At 34.8% G+C, this 14,995-nt stretch overlaps 1 protein-coding gene across 1 annotated transcript in view; it reads right to left on the bottom strand.

The window, feature by feature from the left end:
* The window catches only part of CAGE1 (cancer antigen 1), a 46,637-nt gene that overhangs the window by 16,518 nt on the left and 15,124 nt on the right, over positions 1-14,995 (bottom strand). The window contains exon 7 of the mRNA XM_025044926.1: positions 12,458-12,565. Coding sequence (XP_024900694.1) covers positions 12,458-12,565 — 108 coding nt within the window. The remainder of the gene's footprint in view (positions 1-12,457; positions 12,566-14,995) is intronic.

Raw genomic sequence — 14,995 nt, 5'->3', positions numbered from 1 at the left:
AATTCTCTGGATACAAAATCAACATTCAAAAATCCATAGCTTTCCTATACTCTAATAATGAAGGATCATAAAAAGAAAAGTGTAAAAAATAATTCCTTTTGCAATTGCAACAAAAAGAATAAAATACCTAGTAATGAATCTAATGAAACATGTGAAGAACCTACATAATGAAAACTACAAGACCCTATTTAAAAAATATCAAAGAAGATACAAAGAAATGGAAAGATATTCTGTGTTCTTGGGTTGGAAGAATCAACATAGTTAAAATGACCATATTACCTAAAGCATTATAAAGATTTAATGCAATCCCCATCAAAACCCCATCGGCATTTTTTTTAAAGTAATAGAACAAAACAATCATCAGATTTGTATGGAAGCACAAAAGACCCCCAATCGCCAGAGCCATCCCGAGAAAAAAGAATGGGGCTGGAGGTATCACTCTGCCCGACTTCAAATTATACTACAAAGTGACAGTAATCAAAACGGCATGGTATTGGCAGAAAAACAGGCACACAAATTAGTGGAATGGAATTGAGAGTCCAGAAGTAAGCCCATATTTATATGGGCAAATAATTTTTGACAAAAGAGCCAAAAACATACAGTGGAGAAAGGAAAGTCTTTTTAATAAATGGTGCTGGTAAAAATGGAAAGCCATCTGCAAAAGAATGAAACGAGACTATTGTCTATCACCACACACTAAAATTAACTCCAAATGGATTAGGGACCTGAATATAAGACCTGAAACAATAAAATGCATAGAAGAGAACATAGGAATGAAACTCAAGTACTTTAGGCTTAAAGAAGATTTTATGAATTTGACCTCAAAGGCAAGGGAAGTAAAAGCAAAAATAAATGAATCGGACCACATCAACCTAAAAAGCTTCTTCTGCACGGCCAAAGAAATTGTCAACAAGGTAAAGAGACGAACGTCCGAATGGTAAAATATATTTGCAAGCAATGCCTCCGATAAGAGCCTAATAACCAAAATACACAAAGAACTCATACAACTCATTAACAACAAAAAAGCAAACAATCCAATTAAAAAATAAACAGAGGACATGGAGAGACAATTCTCCCAAGAAGACATACAAATGGTGAACAAACATACGAAAGGATGCTCAACATTGCTAGCAATTAGGGAAATGCAAATCAAAACCACAATGAGATATCATCTCACACCTGTCAGAATAGCTATAATCAACAGGACAAGTAATAACAAATATTGGAGAGAATGTAGAGAAAAAGGAACCCTCATACACTGCTGGTGGGACTGCAAATTGGTACAGCTTTTTTTTTTATCCGAAAAGATATTTGCACACCGATGTTCATAGCAGCATTATTCACAGCGGCCAGGACATGGAAGCAACCGAAGTGTCCTAGGATAGATGATTGGCTAAAGAAGCTATGGCACATATATATAATGGAATTTTTCTCAGCCATAAGAAGAGATGAAACACTGCCATTTGCGATAACATGGATGGACCTCGAGATAATCATGCTAAGCAAAATAAGCCAGACAGAAAAAGTTCAAAACCACATGATATCACTTATATGCGGGATATAAACCTAAAAGCAACAAATGAACAGGACAGAGACTCATGGACATGGACAATGGACTAGTGGTTACTAGAGGGTAGGGGGGAGGATAAAGAGGGTAGGTAGACAGGGGAAAATTTAAATCATTTCTTCAATTAAATAAATAAATAAATATTTTTAAAAAATATTAAAAACTGGACTCTAGAAGTAACATCTAAGATTATCTGGAAGAGTATTCACAAGTTCACTTAGCAATTCCATTTATTTTCAAAGCAATTATAGAAAAAAACAACATTGTGATTTTGATTTGCATTTCCCTGATAATTAATGATGCTGAATATCTTTTCATGTACCTGATAGCCATCTGTACATCCTAATTGTAAAAATGTCTATTCAGACTTCCTGCCCATTTTTTAATCAAAATTTTTTTTTTTGCCATTGAGTTGTATGAGTTCTTTATATATTTTGGATATTAACCCCTTCTCAAGGATTTCTGATATGCAAATATTTTCTTCCATTCAGTAGGTTTCCTTTTCATTTTGTTGATGGTTTCCTTTGTTGTGCAAAAGCTTTTTAGTTTGATGTAGTACCATTTGTTTATTTTTGCTTTTGCTGCTTTTACTTTTGATGTCAGATTCAAAATCTTCACTAAGACCTATGTCAAGAAACTTACTATTTATGTTTTCGTCTAGGAATTTTATGGTTTCAGGTATTACGTCAAGTATTTAATCCTTTTTGAATTGATTTTTGCGTATGATACAAGACAGTGGTCCAATTTCATTCTTTTGCATGAAGCTGTCAGTTTCTCTAACATTATTTGTGGAACAGATGGTTCTTTCTTTCATCGTATATTCTTGGCTCCTTTATCATAAATTAATTGATTGCATATGTGTGGGTCTATTTTCAAGCTTTCTATTTCATTAATCTATGTTTCTGTTTTTATGCGATCACTACACTGCTTTAATTACTACAGCTTTGTAATAGAGTTTGAAATTGGGAAGAATGATGTCTCCAGCTTTGTTCTTTCTTAAAATTGCTTTGTTGTTTGGGGTGTTTTGTGGCTCCATACAAATTTTAGGGTTCTTTGTTCTATTTTTGTAAAAAATGTGATTGGAATTTGATAGGGATTGAATCTGTAGATTTAGATGGTAAGGACATTTTAACAATATTAATTCTTCCAATCCATGTACATGAGCTACTTTTTCATTTATTTTTGTCTTCTTCAATGTCTTCTCTTAATGTTTTCTGGTCAGGTTTTTAACATATATTCTAATAGATGTGAAGTCATATTTTCTGTGGTTTTAATTTGCCTCTTAATGATGGTATCTTTTTATGTGCTTATTTGCCATCCATGTATCTTCTTAGTGACGTGTCTGTTAAAATCTTTTTGCCCATTTTTTAAATTGGGTTGTTTATTTTATTATGATAGAGATTAGAGGGTTCTTTTCATATTTGATACATGTCCTTTATCAGATCTGTGACCTGAAAATATTTTCTCCCTGTCTGCGGTTTTTCTTTTCATTAAGAGCTCTATATTTTAAAGTTAAAAAAAATTTGAAATAGAAAAGTTTTGGAAGACAGTCTATTAAAGTCAAATCACTGAAAAAGTCTAAAACACTTCCATGAAAGTATACCCAAAAGTACTTTGTTATCTGTAAAGTAATATTTATGGAATAATTTAAAGGGTGGGGTGGTGGCAATATTTTTCTTTTGTAAAGGAGGATACTACAAGATAACCTAGAACATGGTTATTTGGCAAATATTAATGAAAGTTGTTCTTTAACGTGGTATCTTTTCCTCAATGTCTCAAAGATGCTGTAATGCTTTGGAGCTGGGTGCTAGGAAACCTGAACCTACTCAATATCTCCACTGAAAGAAAGCAGATTTGAATAAAGGAAGAGAAACTGAAGGTTAGTCAAGTGACTTTATATGCACTTGACTTAATACAGCAGGAGATATAGACCATTGTAAGTCAAATAGGTGATAGTTCAAGTGAGGAGCAGCACTCCCAAGCTTTGTTCTTTCCTAGACACTCCCATTCACCAGACAGTTCATGGAGGTGAGCCTTCCCCACTTGACTCTATTCTACCTGGCCCTAGATTTCTGGATCCATGGAGGCTGTGCCTGGTGCCCCTGCGCTCATACCCCAGCCTCCTATGTGGTTGATGATTCTTGAGGCTTCCCTACTAGGTTTTTCACATGACACTTGTATATGGCTTTTGGCCTTGTTTAGTCCTTTGATTCGGGCATCCTCTTTTTTGCCTCTGGTGAATATCTCACCTTTTATGGAGAGAACCTTTTTTCCTGCCCCTCCCACTCCCCAAGTCACTGCCCATACTTAAGTAAAGGTGGAAGAGAAGAAATCAGATTTTGTGACAAGCTAAATTGAAGAAAAAGCAAAAAAAAATCTTTAGATGAGTACCAGGACCAAGAATATGTACTCTACAGACTTAAAACACTTTGGCTTGAAAAAGCCTTCTTGAGTCCACACATAGTAGATATCATTTATTCTGTCATAATTCTTATTCTTTGAAAATGTAATGCATTTACAATCTGTGTTAAGTGAGAATTGTTAAAGTCTTCATATATTAAAATCTGCAGATGACACTGTTTCACAGATACAATCAGTAAAAGCAACATATTGAAAAATGTTCCATTTTACTATAAGTATAAATTAAAAGGGCAATAGTTTAGAAAAATTTCAAGTGATAATATTTAATGCTGGCAAGGTTTTGGTGAAACAGTACCACTGACACTGATATCTATCTGCAAGGTAAAATTCAACTCTTTTTAAAATTTATTTGATTATGTACATAAAGATCCACATGCATATATATAGCTTTGAAAGTTATAATCCAACTTTCATAATTTATTCTAAGGAAATAACCCACAAAGGAAAAGCGTCTCCAGATAAAAATAGAAAGAACTCAAATATCCAACGAGCAGAATAGCTTAAAAAATGATCGTATTTCCATTCTATGGAATATTATGCAGCTATTAAGAATTATGTACAATCTATAAGGTCAGCATAGTAATATGTAAAAATGAGCGATATTTAATTAAAACAAAATTTAAGAGTTTATTAACATGATGATTTCAACTCTGTAGAAGTGGACGTTCTATGAGAGTCAAGACAGTATGTTCCAAGTAGAAGCTTTCTGGTAATAAACATCATCTAATTTGACTCTTTATTAAGTAGTGAAATGAATTTATGACCAACACAAAAAAATGAAATAGAACAGAATAATAAAAGCAGTGTTTCTTCTGTGTGGGGGCATATATGCATTTGATCAAGATGTAAAATGTAATCTTTTTTATTTTGGGTTACTACTAGAGAGATGAAAGGACTGCACAGATAACCCTTCAGAGATTCAAGAGTTCTTAAACAAGCTCTTGCTAAGAGTTGGTTAGCAGCTAGATTGATGTTATATTCTTCAACAAGGGTCTATAGTGTGAATACTGTTTTTAGCACTGGAATTAGGATAGGATTTAGTGAAATCAAAACCAAGAAGGTGAGGAATAGGATCAGAGAATGAGAAGAATGCTGGAAACAGATGGTAAGATTGCCATCTTCCTGTGGAAACTGAGGAACTAAGGTTCAGCCCTCCCACCTGTATGATCTGACTTCTAGTGAACTCAGACTCTTCCTTAGGAGGTCAGTCAGTGGCAGAGAGGCCCAGAAACTCTAAAGTGTATTCAGGTAATACTGTGCCCAAATCCAGAAATGGGTGGGTTCTCTCATAGTTCAGAGGGCCCATGAGACACTGGGTTGTAATTGTTTTCTTTTGGCTCAGTTGGGAAATTTTTCCTACACTAGTAATTTTCTACTTTGCAAAATATTCTTTTCTTATTTTTATGACTATAGGAGATGAATATTTTTAAATGCTACCTCTTGAGTATTTTCTTTACAAGTTAACAAACTTCTAACTTAAGAGGCTACCAAAATAATAAGAAGACTGTATGTGTCTAAAATGTTCTAGTACGAGCTATGCTTTATTCATATATTAAAATACTATACAGGAGTGAAAGCGAGTAAATTACAGTTACACCTACCACAAGAAAGAAACTTGCAATTATAAAGTTGATGGGGGAAAGTTAGAAAAGAATATACAAGATACAATTAAAAAGATATGCAAAACAATATTATACATTGTTTAAAGATACATATATATGCAGGAAATAAAAAAAAGCATGGTAAAGGTAAACACCATAGTTAGGATAATGGTTACCACTGGGTGGAGGGGAGGAAAATACAACTGAAGAGGGGCCATGGGGGCCTTGAACTATATTCACATTTTATTTCTTAAACTGGGTGGTGGGTACACGATATTTGTTATATTAGTTTTACATAGTGTGGTGTGAAATATTTAGAATAAATATTTTTAAAGATAGCATCACAGCCCTTACATATATAGAAACACGTTCTAACAAGAGGTCCCACCCCTGGGTGTTTGAGGGCTGAGAGCAGGTGAATGTTCTTCTACCTCGCCAGCTCTCCTCTCCTGTGGGGCCTGCCCATGTGAGCTGGAGCACATGGCACAGATGCAGACCCAAAGAAGCTGTGACGGGCCTTGCCAATCATCTTGAAGAAGCAGGCTCCAAGGACAGGGCTGAGTGAGGCAGAGGAAGAGCACTCATGTCTGCTTGGTCCACAGAAACATACACTTGGCCATGGGAGAGGAGAAAATCCTCTTGGAAAGGTGCTCCCCCTGAGCTGTGTGGACCACAGGCACTGAGAAGAACTGAAAGGCAGAGACGCTGGCTGGTTGCAGGTGCTGGATATGGTTCACTCAGTCCAGTTGGGACTACTCAGTCACAAAGTCCTCCAGAGGAAGAGTTCTAGGTTGCATCCCCTCTACAGTCCCCGTTTTCTAGATATGTGGACACAGTTCCAAGTTAATAACATATTCATATGTTGGTATTAATATAATACATAATATTCCTATTATTATTACCCAAGTATATTATGAGGCACTGAAATCTTCATCACTAAAAAATAAATGAGGTCGACACATATCATCAGCTTTCTGTTGCTACTGTAAGAAATTACCACACACTTAGTGGCTTACAACAAATTTATTTTCTTATAGTTCTGTAGGTTAGAAGTCTGACAGGGGTCTCACTTGGCTAAAGTCGAAGTGTCAGCAGGGCTGTGTTCCTTTCTGAAGGCTTTAGGGGAGATTTTCCAGCTTCTAAAGGCTGCCCAAATTCCTTGGCTTGTGATCCCCTTCCCCCACCTTCAAAGCTAGCAGTGGTGTATCTCTGACGTTCTTCAGTAGTTGTATCTTCCTCTGACATGGCTAGATGTATGTGATTAGATTGGGCCCATCCTGATAATGTCTCCATATCTCAAGGTCCTTGATTTAATTACATCCACAAAGTGCTTTTTGCCACAATTGTCTGGATTCCTTATTTTGTTAAGGCATACAAAGTCCTTTTGCCATATTCTGGGACTAAGTGTGGACATTTATAAGAAGTTATTATTGTGTCTATCGCACACCTCTAAGAGGATCACCGAGGCCTCTATCACTTGAAGTGTAAACTTTCAACGATGACAGTAGATGGCTCGATTATCATTATGAACAGCCTGGGATATCTAAAGGCCGGCTGATTGATTTCCTAATTCTTTAAACAAAGATTTTGAGATTGAATATGTATAATAAAATATAAATAAAAAACAAACAAACCAAATACACAGAACAGGTAAACATGCAGATATGAAGACAAGACCTGTACTACAGTGCCATATACTTGCTATTAAACTTCTGGTATTTAAAGCAAAACTGAAATGTGGTCAGTTACTGACTTTCATTATTTATCAAATGAAAACACACCTGTCTCTAAAGAAAAGTTTTTCTAGTAGGCCTGAGGTCTCAAACGAAATTCTCATCCAAATGGCACTAAGTGAAACAACAGTCTCTCTGTAGCAAATGGAGAAAGATGTTTTTTGGGATGGTTGAGGGCATAACACCAAAATAACTCAGTAAAAGAATTCTATGAGAGTCAAGACAGTATGTTCCAAGTAGAAGCTTTCTGATAATAAACATCATCTAATTTGACTCTTTATTAAGTAGTGAAATGAATTTATGACCAACACAAAAAAATGAAATAGAACAGAATAATAAAAGCAGTGTTTCTTCTGTGTGGGGGCATATATGCATTTGATCAAGATGTAAAATGTAATCTTTTTTATTTTGGGTTACTACTAGAGAGATGAAAGGACTGCACAGATAACCCTTCAGAGATTCAAGAGTTCTTAAACAAGCTCTTGCTAAGAGTTGGTTAGCAGCTAGATTGATGTTATATTCTTCAACAAGGGTCTATAGTGTGAATACTGTTTTTAGCACTGGAATTAGGATAGGATTTAGTGAAATCAAAACCAAGAAGGTGAGGAATAGGATCAGAGAATGAGAAGAATGCTGGAAACAGATGGTAAGATTGCCATCTTCCTGTGGAAACTGAGGAACTAAGGTTCAGCCCTCCCACCTGTATGATCTGACTTCTAGTGAACTCAGACTCTTCCTTAGGAGGTCAGTCAGTGGCAGAGAGGCCCAGAAACTCTAAAGTGTATTCAGGTAATACTGTGCCCAAATCCAGAAATGGGTGGGTTCTCTCATAGTTCAGAGGGCCCATGAGACACTGGGTTGTAATTGTTTTCTTTTGGCTCAGTTGGGAAATTTTTCCTACACTAGTAATTTTCTACTTTGCAAAATATTCTTTTCTTATTTTTATGACTATAGGAGATGAATATTTTTAAATGCTACCTCTTGAGTATTTTCTTTACAAGTTAACAAACTTCTAACTTAAGAGGCTACCAAAATAATAAATTAGCAAATGTTTTATGTAATACGTAAAGTTCTATAGTGAAGTGTTATGTTTTAGGATAGTTCCAAGTGTTTGATCTTTGACTATTCTGTAATAATGGCTAAAGGATTTCCTCTATAATACTGGATAAGAAATACCTTATTTTCATAAAAAGGTTTCTATTTTACTAAAGATCAGATTTAGGAGCAACTTGAGGGGTCATTACAATAAGCCCAACTTAAACCCTGAACATCAGTACTGTTAACTGGACTATTGTCTTTTTTCTCTGAAAAATCCCTGGAATTTGATGTTCCTTATCAAGGGCTTCAATGACTAGGAGACATTTTGCACTCAATAGTTAAACACCCAAAATGGTAGAACTAGTCAGAAGGCAAAGTTGAGTCAAGGACCCTGTCTCAGGATGGAAGAGATCAGAAAGTGAGTGGAGTGGACAACAGAATCAGAATTGTGAAGAAGAACCAATAGGAAGTTTCCACATGATAAAGAATCAAAGGATGTTTGAGCCATCAAATTTAACTCCAGCAGACCAGGTATTGCTGGCCTAGAGTTTCTTAGAGTGAGGAGTGAGCTTCCTGGAGCACACTTCTACATTTCAAAAACAAAGAACAGGAACAAAACCTTTTAATTTTGGAAAATTTCAAACACATACAAAACTAGAGAGAGCAGTATAATGAACCTACCATCATTTCAACAATTATCAACACTTTTCCATTATTTTTGCATCTGTCTCCAACTGCACCCCCGACCCCAAACACACACCCACAAACACACACTCTCATTCTGCCATCTTTTTATTTTCCTGGAGTGTTTTAAAGCAAACCTAGTCATCATATTAATTCACTCATAAATACTTTAAAATGTGTATCATTAACAGATAAGGGCTTTTAAATACACAATGATACCACTATCATATCTATTAAAATTAGTAATTTCTTAATATTATCTAATACCCAGATTGCGTTCTGTTATCTCACAAACATCTTTTCATAGTGAGTTTGTTTGAGTCAGAATCTACACAATTTTCACACACTGTATTTGGTTGATTTGTCTCTGAAGTTTCTAATTTCTTTTAGTCTATAACAGCTATTCCTCTTCTCTCCCTGCCTCTTCTAATTGTTAATTTCTAATCAATTGTTAATTGATTAGAAATTTTCACATTCTGGATTTGTTCTCATGGTGACATTTAATGTTTCTTTATCCACTGTCAACTGGTAGTTAGGTTTAGAAGCTTGCTTTCAGGTCCAGTTGTTTTGGTGAGAATACTTCATAGATGATGCTGTGCATGTCCTCCTGGATCACATCAGAGTGCACAGGTCTGCTTGTCTCACCTCTAGCAGGGCTGAGATTGATCAGTGGGCTTAGGTGTTTGTCAATCTGACTTATTCACTAAAAGTTCTTTATCAGTCTTGAACTTAAAGGTTTTAGTAGTCATTATAATTGCCTAGATTCCTTATTTTATTCAGGGATGCAAAATATAATTTTCTAAATGTATCTTTTCTTTTGTTTTTAGTAGCTTACACTCTTCAATGAAGAACTCTCCCTCATCAATTATTTGGTTTCTCTGAGACACAGTTTGTACAAGAAAGACTGCAACATGTTTTTAAAGGTGACATAGTGTGTCTGGCATGCTTCCATTTGTGTCCTTTTTCTCATTCCAGCTTCCCAATGTTGGAAAGATTAGGGTCCATTCTTATTATCTTTTATGCCTGAAGCATAGAAACTGCTAATGAGTTACAGAATTTATTGAGTGCTCTCCTCTGATATCCCTATGCTCAAATTTTACTAGTCTTCAAGGCCCAACTTGCATCCCCTTCACTAAGTCTTCCACATGGATGTCATCTCTTCCTCTCCTGAACTCGTCATTCAACGAACATCTCTCCTCTCTTAGATGTGAGTCACTGTATTTCTCTTTAAGAAACTTTTCCTTTACTCCCTGTAAATAGGTACTTATGTATTTTATCTTCTTTTCTAGATTCCTTAAAAGGAGGGACTATGTTTGATTTAGTTTTCTATCTCCATAGTGACTAGTACTTCTTAACACTTTGTGGGAAGTCAATAATTACTTATTTAATGAAAAAAATTAATGAATTAGAAAAGAAGAAACCTTTAAGCCCTCACAGCAAGGGAATTTTTCTTCTTTTAAAGATGAATGGGTTGCTTCCATGTCCTGGCCACTGTGAATAATGCTGCTATGAACATCAATGTGCAAATATCTTTTTGGATATGTTTTCAAGTCTTTGGGGTAAATCTCCAGTAGAGGGATTGCTGAATCATACGGTAGATCAATTCTTAGTTTTTTTTTTAGGAGGCTTCATACTGTTTTCCATAGTGGCTGTACCAATTTGCAGTTCCACCAGCTATGTATGAGGGTTCCTTTTTCTCTACATTCTCTCCAACATTTGTTATTACTTGTTCTGTTGATTATAGCTATTCTGACAGGTGTGAGATGGAATCTCATTGTGGTTTTGATTTGCATTTTCCTAATAGCTAGCAATGTTGAACATCTTTTCATATGTTTGTTGGCCATTTGTATGTCTTCTTGAGAGAAGTGTCTGTTTAGGTCTTCTGTTCATTTTTTGATTGGATCGTTTGTTTTTTTGTTGTTGTTATTGAGTCGTATGAGCTCTTTGTATATTTTGGATATTAGGCCCTTATCAGAGGCGTTGCTTGAAAATATATTTTCCCATTGAGATGGTTGTCTCTTTACCTTGTTGATGGTTTCTTTTGCTGTGCAGAACCTTTTTACCAAAGTGTCCTATGATAGAGGATTGGATAAAGAAAATGTGATACACATATAAAATGCAATATTACTCAGCTATAAGAAGAGATGAAATACTGCCATTTGCGACAACATATATGGACCTTGAGATAATCATGCCAAGTGAAAAAAGCCAGACAGAAAAAGTTGAAAACCACACAATATTACTCATATGTGGGATATAAACTTAAAAGCAACAAACAAACATGATAAACAAACAGAGACTAATGGACATGGACAATAGACTAGTGGTTACCAGAGGATGGGGGAGGAAAGGGGAGGTAGATGGGATAAAAGAGGTCAAATATGTGGTGACAGAAAGAAATCTAACTATGGGTGGTGAACATACAATGCAATATATATAAAACTTACTGTTGAATTGTACACTTGAAACTTACTGGTTTTCATTAACCAATTTCACCATGATAAAAAAAAATTTCATGGATAAAGCTTTGAAGCACCGTTGAAACATCCTGATCACTCCTTTCTTATTGTCTTTGTTTTTGTCTTTGTTTTCAAAAATTTATACAATGTAAAAATATGGCTTTTATGATATATAAAGATGAATGGGTGTGTTATAAATTTAGTACAGAATGCTGATTTTTAGTATTTTAGAAATATGATAGATTTGTTTAATTAACTGTTATTAAAAATAAATTATGTTAATCACCTTTTTATTATAGTAGTATACAATTGAATTGTAACTCTGTAACTATCTGGATACCAAGATCATATTTTCATTTTCTTCTAACATATTTTCCTGTTTTATCTGCCTTAATTTTGTTCAGCTTTATTGAGATATAATTGACATATAACACTGTGTAAGTTTAAAATATACGACACGTTGATTTGATACACTATATAGTGCAAAATGATCACCACCTTCATATTAGCTCACATCTTCATTAAGTCGCATAATTACCACTTCTTTTCTGTGATGATGCCTTTATCTTTAGATGTCATCTATAGTAAATTATGAGTGCTGTTTCCAAAAGCATCCCTTAATCATGGTAGTTGTAAACAACTTGGTGGTAGCATATGCAACAATATAAATATGCTTCATTCACCATGAAAAATTGTGCATTTTTTTATTTCTATGTTTTAAAAGAAATTAATCTGATCAGTCTAAATAGAAGTTAGAAGGACAATACATAAAATTTCAAAACCTGAAAATGCAAACTCCAATTCTATACTTTGTGGGTGAAAAATACTGCCACAATGCCAGTGTGTGACCATTTTAATGAGCAAATTTTCATAGGCTAATAATTTCTTAAACTTGTTAATAAAATTGGTGTTATGTATAAAAACGATAGCAAAGCAACAAAAGGTCTTTCAAACCAATATATCAAGCTCTTTATTTAGACTGTGGTACTTATCCAGTTTGGCTCCCAAGAAGATAGGTACATCTCTTACATTCTTGGCTTCATCTGAATCTATGTCCGTAACCTGAGATTAAATACATCTGCGCTCATTTCTAATACTTTCATACTCCTTGGAACATTTGACAATAAACACTGTATTAGTTAAACAATCAAAGAGATCTTCAGTGGCTAGAATAATAGAAGTATAGAACTTAGAGCTAGAAGGATTTCAACAAATTTACCAAAAGACTATAAATATTTGAAATTGTATTTTTTGTATGTCAAAAACAGCACATAGTAAATGTTAAACTCACCTCAATAACCTGATCTTGAAATGCTTTTTCATTAGCAATTAACTCTCTAAAAGTTGTGATTCTGTCTTTATGTTTCAGTAGCTAAGAAATAAAGCATTTTATATTTCAGAGAAGGAGAGGAAATAAAACTACATTATATAACATAACAAAATCATCAAACCATGCACAGTCCAATCCCTGGTCTCCAAAAGACACATTGTTTTCATAGTTCTTGTCCAGAAAAGAGTTCACACGGCAGGTTGGGGCTGCTGTCCTTAGAAAGACCTGCTAACCAGGCTGCCCCTACTAGCATCTGGGAACTTGGATTGTGGGAGGGTTTCCCTCATGCCCTGATATGAATGGCTCGCTGTGCCTAATCTATTTGTACAAAGTGTGTGTTTTATGCCAAACACCTCTTTCCATCTGGAGGGTCTAGAATTTTGGTACATGCTAGGCATAAGTTGCCTATGTGAACAGCCCCTGGTAAAAACCCTGGGCACTGAGTCTCAAATGAGCTTCTCTGGTAGATGACATTTCACACGCATTGTCACAACACTGCTGTGGGAATGAAGCACATCCTGTGTAACTCCACTGGGAGAGGATTCTTGGAAGCTTACATTTGGCTTCCTCTGGACTTTGCCCCATATGCCTTTTCCCTTTGCTGATTTTGCTCTTTATCCTCTCATTGTAATAATACCTCATGGCTGTGAATATACCCTATGCTGAGTCCCTTGAGTCCTTGTGAATCTTCCAAACTGAGGGTGGGGTTGCAGTCTCCAGGTTGCTCATCCTAATATCCCATTGTTTTTACAGTTAGGCTACTAAAATTCTTTAAAGAAAAAAACTAGCCAACGTTTTCTAATGTAATTTATAATCATTTCTTATTTATTCATTCGTTCCTTCAGTATAATAACAGTGAATCTTAATATTCACACTTCTTCAAATATCAGTGAGGCAAAGTGTGCTGCACAGAATTTTTTTATTATGAATAATTTCTAATATTTGAAATAATAGAGAAAAACCTTTAATGAATCCCATATAACTATCATCTAGCTTCAACTATTAACAGCTAATGGCCAATCTTGTATCATTCATATCCCCAACCACTTCTTTCTCCTTCCATCCCCCTTTACTGAATCAAATCACAGACATCATATCATTGCATTTGCCAATATTTCAGTAATTACACAGAAATTTACCAAAAAAAAATTTATGAAATTGTATTTGGTAACTTCCTGCTCTAATCCTCAACTGGGCTTATTTTTGAAGGCTGGTTTAAGAAGTGGAGGCCAATAATTTCTGTGCATGTTTATTTCTTGATCCTTTTTTCTGCAGGTTAGCTAGAAGACCTGCAACAGATTTTCTCTACATCTCATTTCAGAGAAGTAATTTCCTAATAGTACAGGACCAAATTTGTTATAATGATCCGAGATCCCCTATTTGAATATGTTTTTATTTCTTGAGCCAGATAAGTTTGTCACTTCTGTATTACTCTCAAATTTAAAATGCACAAGTTAATATAGTGTTATCACCTTCTTTATTTAACTTATTCTCTTTATCCCTCAGTCTTTGTAGAACTACACCAAGAAAAGAATAACTAAAGAAATTTCTGGAGTCTTTTCCTTTATTCTTGTCCCACATGAGAAATAAAATGGTTTATTTTCAGTGTATCCATTATTCCAAGTGATAAAATTTGAAATCACTATAGAAATGTCAAAATACACTATTCTTCGGGAATAAGAAATGATACGTAAAAGTGAAAAATATCATATCAATTTTTATGTAGCTGAATGAGACTTTGTAATACAGACTTATATTATAAAACAAGTCAAATATTGAACAATATATCTCCTTAATGAGGGCCGTGTGAAGCTAATATGGTCCGTAAAAACAATTCTATTAAAAATTCTCCCACCTGCAACAGAATGAAACTAGACTGTTGTCTATCACCACACACTAAAATTAACTCAAAATGGATTAAGGACCTGGATATAAGACCAGAATCAATGAAATGCATAGAAGAAAACATAGGAACTAAACTCAAGAACCTTGGACTTAAAGAGGATTTTATGAATTTAACCTCAAAGGCAAGAGAAGTAAAAGCAAAAATAAATGAATGGGACTGCATCAAACTAAAAAGCTTCTGCTCAGCAAAAAAAATCATCAACAAGGTAAAGAGACAACCATCCAAATGGGAAAATATAAATGCAAGCATTTCTTCA

The sequence above is a fragment of the Pteropus alecto genome, unplaced genomic scaffold, assembly GCF_000325575.1.
Source record: "Pteropus alecto unplaced genomic scaffold, ASM32557v1 scaffold121, whole genome shotgun sequence".
NCBI lineage: Eukaryota > Metazoa > Chordata > Mammalia > Chiroptera > Pteropodidae > Pteropus > Pteropus alecto.
Note: the sequence above shows the minus strand (reverse complement) of the source record. Positions and strands in the feature narration are given on the sequence as shown.